Source organism: Mesocricetus auratus, unplaced genomic scaffold, assembly GCF_017639785.1.
Source record: "Mesocricetus auratus isolate SY011 unplaced genomic scaffold, BCM_Maur_2.0 Super-Scaffold_100011, whole genome shotgun sequence".
Lineage (NCBI taxonomy): Eukaryota > Metazoa > Chordata > Mammalia > Rodentia > Cricetidae > Mesocricetus > Mesocricetus auratus.
In genome coordinates this window covers 33,738,438-33,757,587 of record NW_024429195.1, presented here as the reverse complement: position 1 = coordinate 33,757,587, position 19,150 = coordinate 33,738,438, and the positions used below count along the sequence as shown (strand labels likewise).

The window sequence follows — 19,150 nt, the reverse complement described above, 5'->3', positions numbered from 1 at the left end:
GTGCCCCTGCACGTGTGTATATATGTGTGTGTCCCTGCACATGTGAGTGTGTGTGTCCCTGCACATGTGTGTGAGTGTGTGTCCCTGCACATGTGTGTGAGTGTGTATGTCCCTGCACATGTGTGTGAGTGTGTGTGTCCCTGCACATGTGTGTGAGTGTGTGTCCCTGCACATGTGTGTGTGTCCCTGCACATGTGTGTGAGTGTGTGTGTCCCTGCACATGTGTATGAGTGTGTGTGTGTCCCTGCACATGTGTGTGAGTGTGTATGTCCCTGCACATGTGTGTGTGCCCTGCACATGTGTGTGTCCCTGCACATGAGTGTGTGTGTCCCTGCACATGTGTGTGTCCCTGCACATGTGTGTGTCCCTGCACATGTGTGTGTCCCTGCACATGAGTGTGTGTGTCCCTGCACATGTGTGTATGTATGTGTGTGTCCCTGCACATGTGTGTGTGAGAGTGTGTGTGTGTCCCTGCACATGTGTGTGAGTGTGTGTGTCCCTGCACATGTGTGTGTTCCTGCATGTGTGTGTGTGAGTGTGTGTGTGTCCCTGCACGAGTGTGGAGACCAGAACTTGTGGGAGTCAGTTCTCTCCTACCACCAGGCGTACCCTGGAGAACTTGGAAGACTCGGAAACCATTTTGTAGCCATCATATGACCTCACTCTCCACCCTAATCTCTTGCCAAGATGAAGAAACATAAGGGAGAGGGAAAGCTGGTCCCTACAGGCTTGATTGAGCAGGGTAACTTGAGTCCCTTGAGTAAATAACATGTAGTGTGGTCTACAGCCAGGACAAAACCTGGGCAGCTTCTGCAGACAATATCCTGAATGAGGGCTGGGTGACAGGCCATGGGCTCTCAGAGAGCACCTGGGAGGTAAACATAGGAGTGAGTTCTGCAGAGGGGACAAAAAGATCATTAGGAGTCACACGAGATGACAGTATTGACAATATGCTTCCTGCCTTTCTTCCATTCTTCACCACAGCTGTGAGCTAGGAACCAACGTTACCCCATTCTAGAGATGGCGGAACTCAAGGGCAGAACCAGGAAGGGCAAATCTGGAATTGATTCTTCAGACTGATTCTTAGTTAGGAGCCAGAGCCTCAGCCCCTTGGAAAACCAGTGTGGCTGGTAGGTCAGCCCTGGACCCTGACATATAGAAGCTCAAGGGGCCTAGGAGGGTCCTTTAGACCTGCAGTCACCAAGAAGTACTTACAAAGCGGGCAGCTTCCACTCCTAACTGGAACACCATTTTGCGTGAGGGCTGACTATAAGAACTCTGTAGTGGTTGAACTGGGCCAGCCACTCACCAAGACTGGACTACTGTTCACCAGGAATGTCATGAAAGGGCTTACGTAATCCCTAGGGGATTTTGTTTTTGGTTTTTTTTGGGGAGGTTGGTTTTGTTTTGTGTAAGCTGTTTACTGCTTTCTCAGCTTATAGTTTCTTCCCTCTCAGCCGTTAAAGATGGGTTCCAAACTAACCTAGAACCTATTTATTGAGTAAACTTCTGAACCATAGTCATTTTTTTGTCCTGCAACAAACCTGCCTTTGGCATCATCAGACTCGGAGCCGTGAGCAGGCAAACGCACCAGCAAAAGCGGGCTGACTCCTCCCCAGGCTCTGTAAGCCTTAGTTATAGCTGTGAAGTGTTTTGAGAAAGTTAGATTCAAGTGCTAGAGAAAGCCAACATGCCTTTATTGCTCATCCTGGAAAGACCACAGCAGTGCGCTTTAAAAAAACAACAACTTTTGCTGACTAACGTAGTCTGTGGATAATGAATATGGATATTGTCAGTAGTCACCTAGAAGCACACTTCCTTGTCTACATTTAGTTCTCTCCAGGCAATTTCCTACCAAAAAAGGAAACATCCCTAAACCCCTGTTTGTTTCCAGCAAAGAGGAACTCAGAGGAATTGCCTGGAGGGAATTGAGCCAGGAAGAAACTCTTGCCTTCACCCTTTGTTCTAGTAAATCATCCACATTTTCACTGCAGTTTCTTGTAACCAAGGGTATGCAATGCCAATAGAAGAGGCTGCCTCCCTGATGCGTCTCTCTGCTGGATTGCTCTGGTGTTCTTTTAGCAGGCTGACCACGAGTCTCCCAGGGAACATGGCAGACAGTGCCTTGCTGGCAAAGGAGGGTTGCCAAGAGACCCTACCAACCTACCCAGAACAGGGCATGGCAGGAAGGACCTAGTGAATGTCCCCTGTGTTGTAATGCATCATTATGCCTGGCCTGGGGCTTTGGGCCTCAGTCTTATCTTTTGTTTGTTTGTCTGTCTGTCTATTTGCTTAAAATCCCTCTAGGTAGTCACACCTCTGGAAAATTAACCAGAGTTTTAGGATGGAGCACAGGCTCCACAGAGTGTCTGCAAACTCCACTAATTCCAATGCACAGTCAACGCACAGTCGCCGCTAAGGGCTCTGAAGGTGGAAACACACCAACACCAACCACCCTCACAGCCCTGGGAAAGGCTCTGTCTGCATTTACTCACAGTCCTCTTCCTCAGCTTCGCCGTTCTTTGCCTACCAATCGCTCTCTGACGCAGCCCCAAACCCCACTCACCTCTACACCTCTGTCCACCCCATCACTAACAAAAGCACTGAAACTCGGTAAATGTCATGTACCGAGTGTCCAGTCACCATGGTAACAGAAAGCACTGACGCGGCTCAAGTCCCTTTCTAGTGCAGCATGGACGGTTGTTCTCAACCTGTGGGTCGCGGCCCCCTTGCAGGTCTAACGCCCCTCTCACAGGGGATGCCTAAGACCATCAGAAAGCATAGATATTTACATTTCGATTCATAGCAGTAGCAAAATTACAGTTATAACGTAGTATCAAAAGTAATTTTATGATGGGGGAAGGTCACCATAACATAGAGAACTGTATTAAAGGGTTGCCGCATTAGGAAACTTGAAAATCACCCGCATAGGAAGAAGCGTTCAGTACACTTCAAGAGGGAAGCAGGCTGAGCCTTAATTATTGTTCTCCGACAGCCTGGGGAAATGGGGGTGTCCACTTGAGAGAGTGCTTTTGTGGTTAGGGTGTTTCCCTTGTGTAGTTCCACACTATTTGAAGGAGGACAGCCAGGTTAGGAGGCATACAGTTCTGGAAGGTTAGTGGCAGCCACCACGCATGTCATTCCCTCTTGTGCAGTCTCTGCCATGCAAATAAGGGTCTTATGAGTCAGGGTTATATGAGGAGGGGTAGTCCCAGCTCAGTAAAGCCCAGTCCTGTTCAAAGGTGAGATCAGCTGCCAGTGGGCTGCAGCTGTGTGTCATCAGGCGACAGCATTCTGCAGCCAGCGGTTTGGGTGACAACTACCATTATTACCTGGACTACGCCTGTGAAAATTCCCAAGGAGGAACTTGTTCCACCTCGGGGTCTCTTATTAAGGGTCTGCCCTCCATGCTGAACTTTGCACCGCAGCTATGGTGAATTTGCAGAGAAGCCATGATCCCGTGGTACTCGCTGAATGAAGCCTCCCAGTAGCCCCATGCTGCTTTTAAAGCCCAACTCACACTGCAGTCAGGAATCCAGACACCCGCCCTGCAAGAGGATATGCCAAGCCCTGGTCCCACCCTTGAAGAAGGCTGTGACCCTCAGCGGATGGTTGCAGCTTCCTCTGCAAAGGCACATTCATTCCATTGCTGCTGCCGCTCACCCAGCTCATTCACTGTTGCCGCTCACCCAGCTCATTCACTGTTGCCGCTCACCCAGCTCATTCACTGTTGCCGCTCACCCCGCTCATTCACTGTTGCCGCTCACCCAGCTCATTCACTGTTGCCGCTCACCCCGCTCATTCACTGTTGCCGCTCACCCCGCTCATTCACTGTTGCCGCTCACCTAGCTCATTCCACGGCACCAAGATCTCTTGCCTTACTATGCGAATCCTCTCACTGCCAAGAACTTCTCTGATGCTGGGTACAGCCAGCTCCTCCAATTACCCAAGAGCCAATGCCTTCTCTCCAGGGAACTTACCACCTGCATCACCTAGTTTTATTTTTGTTGTATATTTTTGAGAGTTTCACACATGAGTAGTGTATTTACGTAATTTCCATCTTTCCCTGTTCTAATTTCTCCCCATGCCCTCTCAAATATATGAATTCTTCTTTAATTATTAAAGAATTACATATATATGTATGTATGCATGTATAGTGTACTGAGTCAATCTAGTGTTGTTTGTATGTACATGTTTAGGGCTGACTACTTGGGACTGGCTAGCCAACCAGGGGGTTTGTCCCTGGAGAACAGTTTCTCTCCCTCTCAGTAGCCACTGATTGCCTGTTGCTCTTCATCTGGGGCTGGGGCTGGGGCCTTCTGAAATTTTCCCTATCCACACTGACATGTCATGGTGCTGTCATTCTATCACTCGCAGCCTATATTAGTTTGCTGAGGCTGCCAAACATTGCATCACCAATTAGGCGTGAAGCAACAGGCATTCATCCACACTCACAACCTAAGAAGGACCCTGCGATCCGTGGGTCCTGTTGCCTCACTAATCAGGAAAGAAGACACAGACAGACGAAGATGAGGAAAAGAAAAGAGGCTATCAATGAAGGAAAAGCAGGATAAAGGGAGAGAAATGAGGAGCAGGAGCAGGAGGACGGAGTAGTGTAAAAACTGTTCACATGACCTTTCAAAGGTATGATTGAAGGGAAGGTTCCTATTTCAGATATGAGGGAGAGAACAGCCAGGGGCATCTGGAAGAGTCCAGAGCAGAGAGAAAATAGGAGACTGAACATGGCCAGAGGGGTGGGCATGGTCATGGATGGGAGAACGAGAGGACCAAGAGCAGAAAATAAAAGAGAAGGAACAAAGCCAGGCCAGCAGAGTTAGAAGGAGAAATGAGTAGCTGGAGCTGGAGACGTTTAAGGTGAAGAGCAGGATGAGACAGGTTGCCGGCACAATTCTGGTGTGTGTAACAGGTACTGGTCGTGCTGAGGGAAGCTGGAGACCAGCATGCGTTTGACATACCGACAGGTACCACAGATAGCCATTTGTCCCTTCTGCCAAGAATAAGGAAGTGGCTCCTCTGGTGGAAAGGGCTGGCTTCTCAAGTTCCTGAGGGATGCTGGCTTTTGTCTGCTGGTCAGAATTTGGGTGACAAGGAGGAAGGGCACAACATGGACACTAGGCTCCGGGAGGAAATTAAACCAGAAGGGTTGCCGCCAAAACTCTAGGAACCAAGCTACTACACCTGATTCTCCTAATTAGTCAGCGTTTGCAAAGCTTTTGAGAAGAGACAAGCACAACATTAAGTGCTAAGTGGTATTAATTAATGATATTAGTAAGATGGGTGTCATGACTCGCGCCTGTATTCACAACACTCAGGAAGAGGATACATGAGAGTCTCCAGTTTTAAGACCAGCCAAACCACCTGGCAAGACCCTGTCTCAAAACTAACAATAGTCACAGGTTACATCGGCAGAACTTCTGTGTGTAAGTAACCTAGGCTTACCAGTGCAGTGCTTGGAATCGATGCTTCATATTCTTCAAAATTTCTTTCTAGAATCTTATAAAGCTTCTGGTTTCCAGAGAAAGTAGCCTCAGGGCATACACAGTGGTTGACCCTCCTACATCAATGCTCCCCTACATCAATGCTCTGCATCAAGCATCAATCAAGAAAATGCCCACAGAGTTGCCTACCAGATAATCTGATGGATGCATTTTCTCCATGAAGGTTGTCTCTTCCCAGGTGACCCAATTTGTGTCCAGATGACCAAAAATACTATCCAGCACATTAAGCCAAGACTCGCTGTAGATACACCCATTCTCAAGAAGCAGCCACTAGAGGGGGCTGTGTGAGAGTGGCAAGAACCCATGAGCTGTGGGCACCTCAGTCTTCTCAGATGATGAACAATCCCTCTTCTAAGTTCCAAACTATTACACTACAACCCCCATTTAACTCATTCTGGAGTTGCTTTCCTGGAAGTTCCCATGTCCTTATATTTTAAGATCATCCAAAATATGCCGCATGCTGACACATCAAGCAGGTTTTCACATTCAGTATTGAAGCTCAGATCATCATTGCCAAGATGCTTATACTCAAGAGCATCATGTGAGATCTTCCAGAGATGTACAACACCACCCTGTGCATCTCCACTGCTAGCCCCACCCACCCCTAAAAGTCAGCAGAATTCCTTACCATATAGTCTTCCAAAGTAAGAAGGTGCCTAAAACATTTTCTGTTTTATTTGAAAGCCAAATTAGAAACAATTCCCTGAGTGGCATGGCCCCTCTCAAGAATCATAGATCTAATTTTACATTCTATTTTTTGCTAATGAAGATACTGTGTCCACAAAGAATATGCCCAGCATCATAGATGAATCTTGGCAAGTAAGAGGTACGTAGGAGTCGAGGTAGCTGAGTGTTTCCTGTGAGCCAGGTCCTGTCCTCAGCTGCTTACACACCTATGCTGAGTGCCTAGCACATTAGCACCAAGCAGATGACTTTGCCACTGGAGTTGCTGGGTCAGAGCCTAGGTCCTGGCAGTCCTCCTGTCCTCAATCCATATGGTGGCTTGAATGAGAAATGTCCCTCATAGACTCGTGTATCCAAGCCTTTGATTCCCAGCTGCTGGAACTATTTGGGAGGACTATAGAACTTTTAGGATGTGGAGCCTTGCTGTAGGAAGTACATCAGCAGGCTGTGAGATTTCATAGCCTCACTATGCTCCTGTTCCTTCCCCGCTTCCTGTGTGTGATTGAAAGCGTGATCAGCCAGTTTCCTGCTCCTGCCGCCATGCTTCCCCTGGCTAACACCATGCCTTCCTCACCATGATGGACTCTACCCCTCTGGAACCATAAGCCAAAAGAAACCCTGTGTGGCTTTTGTCAGAATATTTTATCACAGCAACAGAAAAGTAACAACTACAATGGACAAGTGAGAGACAGATGAGCAGCTGAAAGCAGAAGGGGAGATGTATTCAGTGTGGCAACACTGGAAAGGAAAACAAAAGCCCTTCTTCCAAATCCATCTTCGGGGTCCTAACGAGATCTGGGTTTAAATATCAGGCTATTTGAAGGTGTGCATAGCTAAGCAGCCCTTGCCAGTGGTCCCAACATTAATATCTGAGCCTCAGTCTTTCCTGTGAGGTGTTCTAACAAGTTGTCAGACTGTGTGAAATATGTTTCTAGGAGATGGGTTCTCCAAGCTGGCACCAGGGCCCCAACTTTTTCCATCTCCCAGCATGAGATTCCTAGAGAAAAATCTAATTCCTTGAAGTATGGTTGGAACTACAAAGAGAGGGTACACCCATCTTTTCAGAATATTTTCATTCTGGTCAAGACTTTATTGGCCTGTAAACAGCTAAGACTGGAGCACAGAGAAAGGGAATGGCACACAGCAGGTATTATTATAAACCAGCTTCTGGGATGATTATGAGACAAAGGGCAAGCTTCAGGCTGTCACATGGAACTGGAAGGGAACTCAGAAGGGAGAACACAGAAATGGAGTGTCCCCATGTTGTAAGCACAAATGACAGTCTCATCGTACCTGTTCCTGAGGCAATGCCCATTGTGTCTCCCAGTCATAGTTTGCTGCCCATGCTTCTTATCTTCTTTCTTGTTTTTCTCTTCCAGACGTTCATGCCCAAGTCAAGGCTGCTTTGGGTCCCACCGGGCCTTTCTTAAAAGGACACACACTCATTGCTCCATGAGTTCCAGGGTCATCCACTGAGGCTCTGTAGTTCTTTCCCATCAGCAAGCCTTCACTGCAACCCTCTTGTTCAAGATGAGTGGACTTCTGGCCTCACTGGACCCCCGGCGGGTGCAGTGGGGGGCTGCCTGGTATGCAATGCACTCTCGGATCCTGCGCACCAAACCAGTGGAATCCATGCTGGAAGGGACCGGAACTACCACAGCACATGGTACCAAGCTAGCCCAGGTGCTCACCACTGTAGACCTCATCTCCCTTGGAGTTGGCAGCTGTGTGGGCACTGGCATGTATGTGGTGTCTGGCCTGGTGGCCAAGGAAATGGCAGGACCTGGTGTCATTGTGTCCTTCATCATTGCCGCTGTTGCTTCTATATTATCAGGTAAGTGTCGAGGGGAGGGACGTCCAGTGGCAAGGTTGCCTACTGATGTGGTTGCTGCTCATTTCACTCTCTCAGAGTATCTATTACAACGTTTGTTTATTTGGGTGGTGCGGGAGCACATGCCAGAGCCTGGGGGCGGGGGCAGAAGACAACTGGGAGTCAGTTCTCCTCCGCCACAGGATGGGTCCTGGGGATCGAACCCATGCTGACAGTGTGACCAGGAGATGACTTCCCAGCCTCTTCTAGAGCAGTTGGTAATGAGCTGCACCAAGGGGCAGTGAAATGGCTTGTCATCTTTTTTTTTTTTTTTTTTTTTTTTTTTGGTCTCCAACACTACTGAGTAGACAGGGGAAAAGGTTTCGACCTGATTGTAATAGCTTCCATTTTCTATGGTTTTCAGTACAAGCAACTATTCTGATGTCCAGGCTCTGGTCTCCCAGCTTCTCCCTCTCTGTTATGCTAGCTACTCTGTTTCTGTTTTAATGCTCCTTTTCCCTTGGGAGACGGGCCGGGTTAGGTCTCCTAGCGGGAGGAGCAGAGCACAGGGCTAGCACAGAATAATAGCAAAGGATGTACAGAGAAACAAAACAGCAAGTCAGTTACTCGGACATGGCTGGGATCTGATGAGCCTCAAGCTGGCACTGGGAGGCAGAAGCCAAGCAAGGGGGTGAAGATGGAAATAACGCTATCTGAAAAAGAGGTCTGATATGCTTACTAAGTATACTTACAAGATAAGCAGGAATAGGAGATCTGGGAACGTGGCTAGCTTCCAAGAGAAAGTGTTTTTACTTTTGCTTTCCTTTTATCACCTGTACCCATCCCCTGCCCACGCCCCTTTGAGCGTGAACAATATTGTGGGCTCACCCCTACAATTTAAACTTGATACAAAACCCAAACATATACATAGAAGGCGATAAGCAAGTTATAATCTACTTATATTCTAAACTAAGCATATCCATCCCATCTAAATCCTAAACTTATCTGAAAGGGATGCCCAAGTCTGAACACCTCCTTCCAATCCCAACCCTAAAATAATCGAAAACTAACACTAACAGGTGTAAACTATCCTGTAATATCAACAGTAGGGAAAAGGGGCATAGTATTCTCAAAATTACTTTCTGATAAAATGGGACGACGGCAATCTCATGGGAACCTGTAGGAAGAAAATGTTAGTGTAACAAGAGTCTTAAGTAGGTTCCCTACAAGGGAGTCTAGTGCTACTGGAGATATACAACACTTTCTGCCTCAATAAGCAGCCCCAACCCCTACAGGGAGATCAGCAGCCCTCTCTCCCTTGGTCAACTAGGGTCACACAACTAATTCAAAAGCAGGATGCCAAGACCTACATGGTGGTGATTTGTGGAATGGCTCTCCTATTGCCTTTCATTTCTCTAGAGCTTCAGGCCATAGAATCTTCCACAAGCAGGTCAATAGACAACTTTAAAAAAAGAAGAAGACAAGAAAAAAGGAAAGGAAAAGGAGACCATCTTGGAGGCCGCGGCATAAAACAGGAGATTTTGCTGGGCATGGGGCGACTGGTTGTGTGTGTTGGTTGATGTACTGGCGGTGAGCATTTGGGCTCTTCAACTCTTTCAGGCACAGCAGTTCCAATGCACGACAGGAGCTCTGTAACTTGTGTGCAGCATCGCATGAAAAGTCCCACAGTACCGTTCATCCCTATTAAATATTAATATTTAGTCTCCATCCACAAAGGAGCAAGACAGATTACAAACAGCAAACTCAAAAGTATACTGGCTATTACCTGACGCTTTTCATTTAGTAATGATCCACTGGGGTCAAGCCTCACCGTCAATTCTACCCATTCCCTTCCCTGGAATCACCCCTTTCTTCTGCACAAAAACTCTAACAAACTGGATTTATGCAGATTAAAGGACTTCTGTCCCTTTAAGATGAATGCATTGTTCACATGAATGAATTACCTGCCTGCTTGAAACAAGTGATGTGACTTCAATTCTTCCCTAATTGTATTGACAAAAATGATTCATCACAGGTTTACTTCTAGAAAGAATATCATTACATAACTGATTAGAGATAGCAGAACAAGGGGCAGGCATCTTGCTAGGAGGCTGTCTTAGTTTCAATGATATTGCTGTAATAAAATACCCTAGCCAGAAGCAACTTAAGGTAGCAAAAGGGTTGCTTCAGTTCACAGTTCCAGGGCACGGTCCATCACTGTGGGTGAAGTCATGGCAACAGAATCTTGAAACAGCTGGCCATGGACAGGAGCAAGAAAGGGAAAATGCATCCGTGATCACTTGCCTGCTTGGCAGTGCTCAGCTCCACTTTTCTTCTCTAGTCTTCAACAGTTCAGGACACCATCAAGGGTATGGTGCACACCCACAGTGGGCTGGGTCTTCCCACATCAAATAACCTAAAGGCAGTCTCTCGTGCACATGCCCACAAACCAACCCAATGTAGGCAATCCTTCGGTAAGTCTCTTTTCCCAAGTGACACAGGGGCACAGGACAGACACCTAAGGTCCCTGACAGTTAATGAGTACTGCACAGCTTTCCCCAGACCCCATTCTAGTTGGGTACAGTCCCCAGGCTGAGATGACTCCTGTATGCAAATCATTCCTCACATACAATTGCATCCTGGGAGCCCACCCCCCACCTCAGTGCTCACAGCACTGTATAATATCTACTTCTTCATCACTAGGATGGAGAGCTCAGAACTCACCCAGCCAGTGTAATGCTGGAGCCAATGCCCACCAGCTCTTTGCAGCCCTGACAGGTCATACACTTTACAGCTTTACAGCCAGCGACACCACACTGCAGACCTGAAATCAGCTGTGCTGAGACTGTATTTTTTGGGGGGGCAAGGGGTTCCAAGGCTTCTCTGTGGCTTTGGAGGCTGTCCTGGAGCTAGCTCTTGTACACTAGGCTGGTCTCGAACTCAGAGACCCACCTGCCTCTGCCTCCCAAGTGCTGGGATTAAAGGCTTGTGCCAGCACCGCCCGGCTGGGACTGCATTTTTGCTGCTGTTGTTTGTCATGGAATTGGTTGTTTAGCATTTCCCAGCCTATGCCTGGCCTGGCTCCACCGCAGACCCAGATGCCACTCGGCACCTCATCTTCACCACCGCACCAGGCGCCAGAAAAGAAACACCTGCCTCTCCCCCTCTCTCCAGATGGCCCCATCCATAGCATCTCTCCACGCTCTCTGACTGACTCATCTGCCTGCTGAGGCTAGCCAGGATCCTTCAGAGCCTCAGCCAGAGACAAAACCAAAATAACTTGTGTCGATATTCTCCAATTTACAGAGGATTTCTGCAGCCAGGTCTTGCACCGCTGTGCTCTTTGATCAGAAATGCCCGTCCCCACAGCCTCATTTTCCTGCCTCTGTCTTCCCCACATCACTTAGAACCTAAGCAACCTTCCCACTGCTCCATAGCAATAACCCAATTCCTCTCCATCTCCACACCTGGCAACACTGGTTTCCCTTCTGCTTCTGGCCTTCATTGAAACCTGACTCTACCACTGTGTGCTTGTCTCCAGCAATAGTTACTGCCTGGTGATGAGAATGGAGTAAAGAGGATGCTAGAATTAACAGCATGTAGCTTGTCCCAAGCAGAGAGGAAAAGGGAGCTTGCAAAGGAGAAACAAATTGCTCTGAACACCAGGGAGGCTGAAGACAGGAACCCAGGAGCATGATGGTGCCCATGGCGACTGGCTGGATCAGGAGGGTGAATGTGCACAGAGTTCAAAGATGTTCTCAAGTGAAATGTCACAGTAAAGCCCATTGTTTTGTATGCTAACGAAAATCAGTAAAGATAAATAGAAGAGGAAAAATAAGATCCGCAGAAACTGCAGATTTCAGTGAAGTCTGGAAAATGCTGGAATAAAAAACGCTAACAACGTGAGGCTAAAGGCAGGAAGTGACATCAGAGAGGGAAATGTGTGAAATACAGAATCTGAATCTGTCAGGCTGAGGTTAGACTTGGAACCCGGTTAACTGCTAAGGAGCTGTGAAACTTAAGGCAAGCACTGGATCTTCTCTAAGCCTCAGTTTCCCCATTTTGAAAATTTAAAAAAATCTTTATTGTAAAGTTGTTGTGAGATCGAAATGAGATTCCTACCAAGTACCTGGTACAATGCCTAGCACACAGCCCTAAGTAAGTTGTTTTGTGTCAAACTCTATTTTAGGTTCCTGCTGTAAAATATAGTATTGTTTGGTTCACTGTATCCTTGCAAGCTAGGTGTATTATTCTATTTCTATTACTTTAACTAAGAACTGGAATCCAACATATATATATATATATATATATATATATATATATATAGAGAGAGAGAGAGAGAGAGAGAGAGAGAGAACTAAAATGTGTAATATATATTAGCTATATATGCAGTTTTGGAGGTTCAAGAGTTCAGCTCTGGCTCTAGTTGGTACTCTTCCAACTACATCACATCTTGGTGAAGGCCAACCTAGGATACATGAGGCCTTGTCTCAAATTTTTTCCTAGAAATTCTAGATACAGATATTTCATTAAATATGTAGTTTTGTTTTATTGAGACAGGGTCTCATTATATAACCTTGACAGACCTGGAAATCATTATGTAGACTAGACAGGCCTCAGACTCATAGAGGTCCACCTGCCTTTGCCAATCCAAGTGTTGGTGTTAAAGGCACAAGCTGTCATACCTGGCTTTGAATATGTAGCTTTGTAAATGTTTTCTCCTAGTTTGTAGCTCTTCTTTAATTTCTGCCTATTTATATTTTAAAATACTGGTTCCAAAGTACATGCCCTTGAAATTCTAATTCAGCTGGGCCTGGATGGGGTGCCCTGGAGTTGGTGTTTCCTTACAATCCCCTAGGTTTCTAACACATAGCCAGGGTTGGGGATTGCTGTGCAAGAGGAAGTGGAGCCCACATGCCACAGCCAGGATCCACACGGAGAGGGGGCATGCTAAAAGGATTTCTGTATGACCAGCAGGCTCCTGGGAAATTTTCTTAGCCTCGTAGCTCTATTCCCTATGCTACACAGCCTTTGTGGAACATGAAACAAACGGGACTCTAACGCTACTTTCTCTCCAGCTTACCATGACCCACAGGGCCAGTAACTTCCCCAGCTCCACTCTGGCGTGGTCATGGCCCTCTGGCCTGTCCCAGGTGGTGGGCATTTTATCAGAGGAAGCAGCTGCTACGCAACCTCTCCTCTTTTGTCCAAAGGCCTTATCTGCTCTTTAATAACTCCACATGCCCTGTGACTGCCAAGCCTCCAAAACCTCTTTTATGTTATGTTTTTGATAAAGAATATCATTTATCTTCCTGGTTCTTACCTATAGCTCTGTGGAGAGTAGGTGGAGGCTTGTACAGTTTCTAATTTTACTTGGCTGCAGATGAAACAAAGCCAAGTTATTATGCCACAGTGACTGGCCATTCAAAGTCCCAAGAGACGCCCATGAGCCTGAGAGGGGGAGGAGTGTAAAGCTTGATGGGTTTGCTTCCCCCCATGTTTATGTTTAGTTCTCTTTTAATGTGATTAAAACTGAACTCACAGGGCTAAGGAGAAGCTCTGTCAGTCAATCCCTAACACTTGCCAAGTTGATAAGGTTAGAGGTCACTCTGTAGGCATGGATGGAGTATTTCAATGACACAAGCAGATACACATCTTAGTCACACAGTGGAGACAGAATGAAGGTAGAACACCAGATGTGCACATAATGAGTGAGACAGACAAGAGACTGTGGAGCTCGGGCTCTGACAGTGAGAGTCAAAACGAAGCTTAGAACAGAGAGGGTTTGGGTGGGTGAAGGGCAGTGAGGAAGAGGAGGACAAGCCCTCAATCCAAGAAAAGACATGGAATTGATGAAAATATTTTGAAATCACTTTATAACAATGAGTTTGACAACATAGTTCTGTTAACAGAACATGAGGATTAAGATGGAAAACTAACAAGGAGGTCCACATAAGAATCCCTGTGGGCGCTGAGCTCTTGTGTGGGCACAGTATCCCTCCATCCTCACCTCCCTGCAGGAGGCTGGCTTCATCCTGCTCTGGGAGAGCCCAATGCCACCATAGTCAGAAAGAACGTCCTGTAAGTCTGCAGCCCTTTAGTGAGAACCAAACTCAAACCAGAGACCAAAGACCCAAAGCTCTTCCTTAGGATCCTTGAAGCCAGAAACTTTCAATGGACTGATGAATTGTTACCAGTTCCCATTGATCATTACAAAAAGACAATTAGAAGCCATCGAGATGGTTCAATAGGCAGATAGTGCCACTGAGCTTGATGACCTGAAATTCATCCCTGGAATCTATGTGGTAGAAAGAAAGAATGAACTCCTACAAGTTGTCCTCTGACATCCATACGGGCACCATGGCACACTCATGTGCCAAGAGAGACAGACAGACAGAGACAGATGTTTTTTAAAGCCCAGGACATTGAATACATTTTTCTTAGCATTTTAGCATGTGGCTTAGCAATAGTCCTGGGCAGACATGTCTTCACTATAGCACACAGTCATGTATGAGTGAGTGTAATATTGAATGTGGACCAACACAAAACAGAAAATGAGATATTTTTGCAATTTTTTGTAAATCAATTGTGCAATTTTTGTTTGTTTTTTTGTTTTTTGAGACAGGATTTTTCTGTGTAGTTTTTGGAGCCTGTCCTAGGACTCGCTTTGTAGGCCAGGCTGGCCTCGAATTCACAGAGATCTGCCTGCCCCTTGTTCTCAAGTGCTGGGATTAAAGGTGTGCGCCACCACCCAGCTAATTGTGCAATTCTTAAGCATGAACTTCAGACACGACAACATCGTGATACAATGTCAAAGACTGGACATACCTGCATAGTGGTGTGTAAGGTATGCCTCCACCATGCTTAAGAGTTTCAATACCTCCAACCTGTCATCAGGTGTTCCCATAGTGATGGGACTCCCGGGGAAACACAGATAGTATGGAGAGCCCTATTGAGTGTCTACCTTTTCAGTCTTGCTGGTCTGCTCCCAAAGCCATTCTTTCCCCAAGCTTGGACATTGTCTCCTAGTCACTGTAGGCTGCAGTATCATGGCCAAGGTTAGAGAGTCAAAGTATAGACTGAGATATGGATGCATACATACAGATTCTGATGAGTTCCCATTTCATCTGTTGGCACAACAAACCATTTTCACTGCCCCAGTGAAAAACAGACGTGGGGTGAACCAGGAGGACTGGTGCTCAGTGGCTCCTTTTCCATGATCTCAGATCAATCACATCTACTCCATGGTCTGGCATTTGTCCGTTTCCTACAATACCTCTGGCAGTTTCTCTTCACCACACCAGGATGGGAACGGTAGGCTTCCAAGAGAGTGGTAAGGAAATGCATGAGCAAATGTTAAGAGAAGCTTTCCTTGAGAGGAGCCTTCTCGCCCGCCTGGTTCCAGATCCGCATCAGTCCCAAATAAACACACAAGAGGCTATATTCATTATGAAGCTGTTGGCCTTGCTTTTTTCTTACTGGCTAGCTCTGACTTAAGTATTTACCCCATAATTGTTAATCTAAGTATGTCTCTTACCAGAGAGGTTTCCGAGCTTCCTACCCCAATGGCGGTTACATCTCGACTCTCTTGTGTTTCTCCTTCCCAGAATCCTCCTGGACTCCTAGCCCCACCTATCTAGATTCCTATAGGCTCAACAGTACTTTATTGACAAATAACAGGCAAATAACAGGACTTCCCCAACAAGCAAACGCATACCTGCTCCAGACCTAGGTGTGACCAGCTCTCCAGGTAGTGTGCAAACGCACAGCTGTCTGAAATCTTAATGATGGTAGCAGCCAGTCCAGTATCTGTGAGTCTCTGGGAGCTGAAACTTGGTAAAAAAAAAATGCTAATGTCAGCCTTCATTATAGCTGTTACGCTTATTGAACAAAAATGTTGCACAACAGACACAGTGCACCCTCCCACCAGATGTATTAGTGGTTCCTGTTTATGGTCATCATGGTAACTAAACTCTTGGAGACTTTTAATATGTCTGGCGTCAGTTGTGCGGCAATGACACAGTCCAAAAGAAAAAGGAAAAACCCACACTGCTGAGATGGGTCAGGACAAAAAGCACTTGCTCTCAAGCCTGATGACCTGAGTTCCCTCCCTTCTGGAGGTAGAGAATTGACCTCTGACCTCCACACACATGTGGGCACACACAAAAGACAATGTTTATAAACTCCACTGGATAAACACCATTGTAATACTCATTATACAGACAACAACACTGAGTCCTCCTGGAGATGCCAGGGGACTTAGATAGGGCTGCTTTGATCCTCTTGGCTCCTGAACCCATTCTCTGCAAGCGTCTTGAACAAGACTCACACTCCCAAATCACAAACCTAGCAGGCACGGAAGTCTTCGTACCCTGAGCTCTGAACACAGCACACAGCTCTCCCTATGCTATTGACTAGGAGGGAAGTTTTGTGGGTCAAAACTTCTGTTAAATTGGGTCATGGAAATGTCTTCTGTCACCTGTCAGCAGCAGAAAGAAAGGTACTGTGAAGGTCGTGACCTCTGCTTGCACAGGGCTTGATTGACAGCCTTGGAGACGGATGTCAGTTACTGATTCAGAGAAGGTATGTGCACCTCAATAGAAATGTGCACATTTCTGAAGCTGCTGATGGTGAAAATCCAGGAACACTTGGGCTTCTTTTGCATCTTCTACAGCCCCTAGTAGAGAGGGCAGTACAGTGGCAATAGGGCAGGCAGACCACTCACTCTGGGCTCAGCATGGTGGGAGCTGCTGCTGAATGTGGGAATGAACTCTGAGGCCGAGGGCTTGACACCTATGCAAAGAAGCAGGATGGTCACCTGTGAAGCAATTCTAGACACTGCCAAAGCCATCCAGGCCTGGGCCAGAAGTCAGAACACAAGAAACCTCATTCAGCTCTGCCCCTCAGCAGCTCAGGGTCCCTGGACGTCACCCAACTCTCAATCTCTGTTCCCCACCCACACACCCCGTCCATAAAAAGAAGAGCTTGAATGAAACCATGTATAGCAGGAGTTAGGATGAAGTAGAATGAGGGAGAGTGAAGAGCCCCTCGTCTCCCCCCAGCAAATTCCCAGCCCTATCTATTTCATAGCATCTGGAGGCCGGGTGTAATTAGTTGTTGCATTTGAGCCTTCTTGATACAAGCCCTGCTCTGCAGCTTACTCCTGACGTAACTTCCAGTTGTGTTTAACTGAGAACATCCCAAACAGATGGAAAGTTACAGGTGTGCCAGAGTACTAATCCCTCAGCCTTGGGGAAATCTAGGAAATGGCCCCAGGTTCATCACCTCTACCTTCCTTCCCACAGTCACACAAATTTGTGATGTGGCAAAGATGGCAAGTTCTAGTAGCCCATCTAGATCTTAATGAATACACTAAAGGCTGCCGTAACATAACCATTTTGAGGATTATGACTACATGTGTAAACCACACACAGAAGTATGACCAGCAATAGTCACCTTTATTATTGTTATTACCACCCTAACCTGATGGTGTGAGGGCCCTTCTTAATGCAGAAGAGCTGGACAGGATTCCAAATCTGAAGCCCCCAGTCTACCCCTAGCGAAAAGACTCAAGAAGAAGGCTTCCTGGGTATGTGTCTAAAGGTAGACCCAACACAAAAGGAATATGCCTTTATCCTTGAAGGTGTCTAACCCAGAGGAATTATCTTTTTTACAAGGACAGGCCCCTTCTAAAAGGGAAAATGAACTGGGTCCCGTACAAAGTGATATCCAAGCACACAGATCGGCAAGGCATGGCACTACCAAATGGCCATGGGATAAACACCTGAGAATGGAAGCCAACGATTAAGAGTTGATGCCGGTGGCCAAAACTTTGTCGCCTGGATCTAACCAGCTGACCACAGAAGCTCCACAGCTTCGATGGTGCCAGTCTATCAGCTTATAACATCGGCCCATCTTTCTATCCCTTGTCCCCAGGGCATGACCCTAAGTGATCACAACCATCCAGGGGAATCAGAGAGCTCCCAGCACATTCTATTTGCATTCTGCAGGGAATGAGAACACCAAAGCAAAAGAAAAAGGAGCGGTGGGCAGAGCTTTGTGAAATGACTACACCTGGGTGGAAATGAATTAAGGAAGTAACAGGAACGAATGTAGAGCAGTAAATGGAAAGGAAGGACAGATTTCCATAGCAGCAAATAGGACGTGTGTGCTTGCAAGACGTAGAGAATAGGACGCTCTACTCGCAAGACCCATGAAAGGCCGCCTAGGGCGTGGAGATGGCAGCTTCTGGGTACTAATGCAGACAAATGCCACAAAGGAGACGGTGGCATTGACGTGAAGAAGAAGAAATGGCAGGAAACTAACTATACCTCCATCTGCTTTCTTCCTGGTCACAGCCTCGACCGTGCTGTGTGGAGAACACTGACTGCCTACTGCGCATCACAGACGTTTTGTGATACGCTCACCACTGGCCACCTGCACAGATCTGGCCAAAGGTCCCTTCCGAAGTAACTAACATAAATTCATAGCGTAAACACTTACATATATGTATATATTGTAAGGGAACTCCTTCAGAGGACACACGGACTATTAAAATCACAAAGAAAGCCTTTACGGCTGGACAGCAAATGCAGAGCTCACCCAAATCATGCAGCCCTGGGGCTTATAGCCCAAAACCCATATCCTGGGTTAGCACACTTCAGTTAGCAAAGCAATTAGCAAGAAACAGAACTGCTGAAGCCAAGAAGCAAGGTTAGTACATGTAGGGACTTCCCCAGCCACACCCTGTTTGGGCAGGTGGATTAGGTCTGTCTTTGTTCCTGTTTTGCCAGGCATTGCTGCCTGTGTGCTGGGTTCCAAGGGTTTCTCTCAAGGTGTCAGTTGTGCTGCAATGCAGGGAACCTGTTTGCATTCATGAGCAAGCATATCTGTCCTTAGAGCTATTCCCTCTTTCTGTTTTAGAATACATTCACCGAAAACATTGACTATATTCATATATCTTGAGATGTTGATTTTAAATGGCCCCAGCTTATAATTTCTTATTTTATGTCTGTGGGAGCATGTGTGTAGGTATGTATGTGTGTGTGCAAGTGCACATCTGTGCATACAGAGAGGTCAAAGGACAACTCAACTCCAGTAGCATTCTGTAGACTCCATCTACTGTTTTTTTCTTTTT

At 46.7% G+C, this 19,150-nt stretch overlaps 1 protein-coding gene across 1 annotated transcript in view; it reads left to right on the top strand.

Moving 5' to 3' along the window:
* The window catches only part of Slc7a14 (solute carrier family 7 member 14), a 104,855-nt gene that overhangs the window by 47,610 nt on the left and 38,095 nt on the right, over positions 1-19,150 (top strand). Inside the window, exon 2 of the mRNA XM_040754582.1 lies at positions 7,583-8,037. Coding sequence (XP_040610516.1) covers positions 7,734-8,037 — 304 coding nt within the window. The 5' untranslated portion in view covers positions 7,583-7,733. The remainder of the gene's footprint in view (positions 1-7,582; positions 8,038-19,150) is intronic.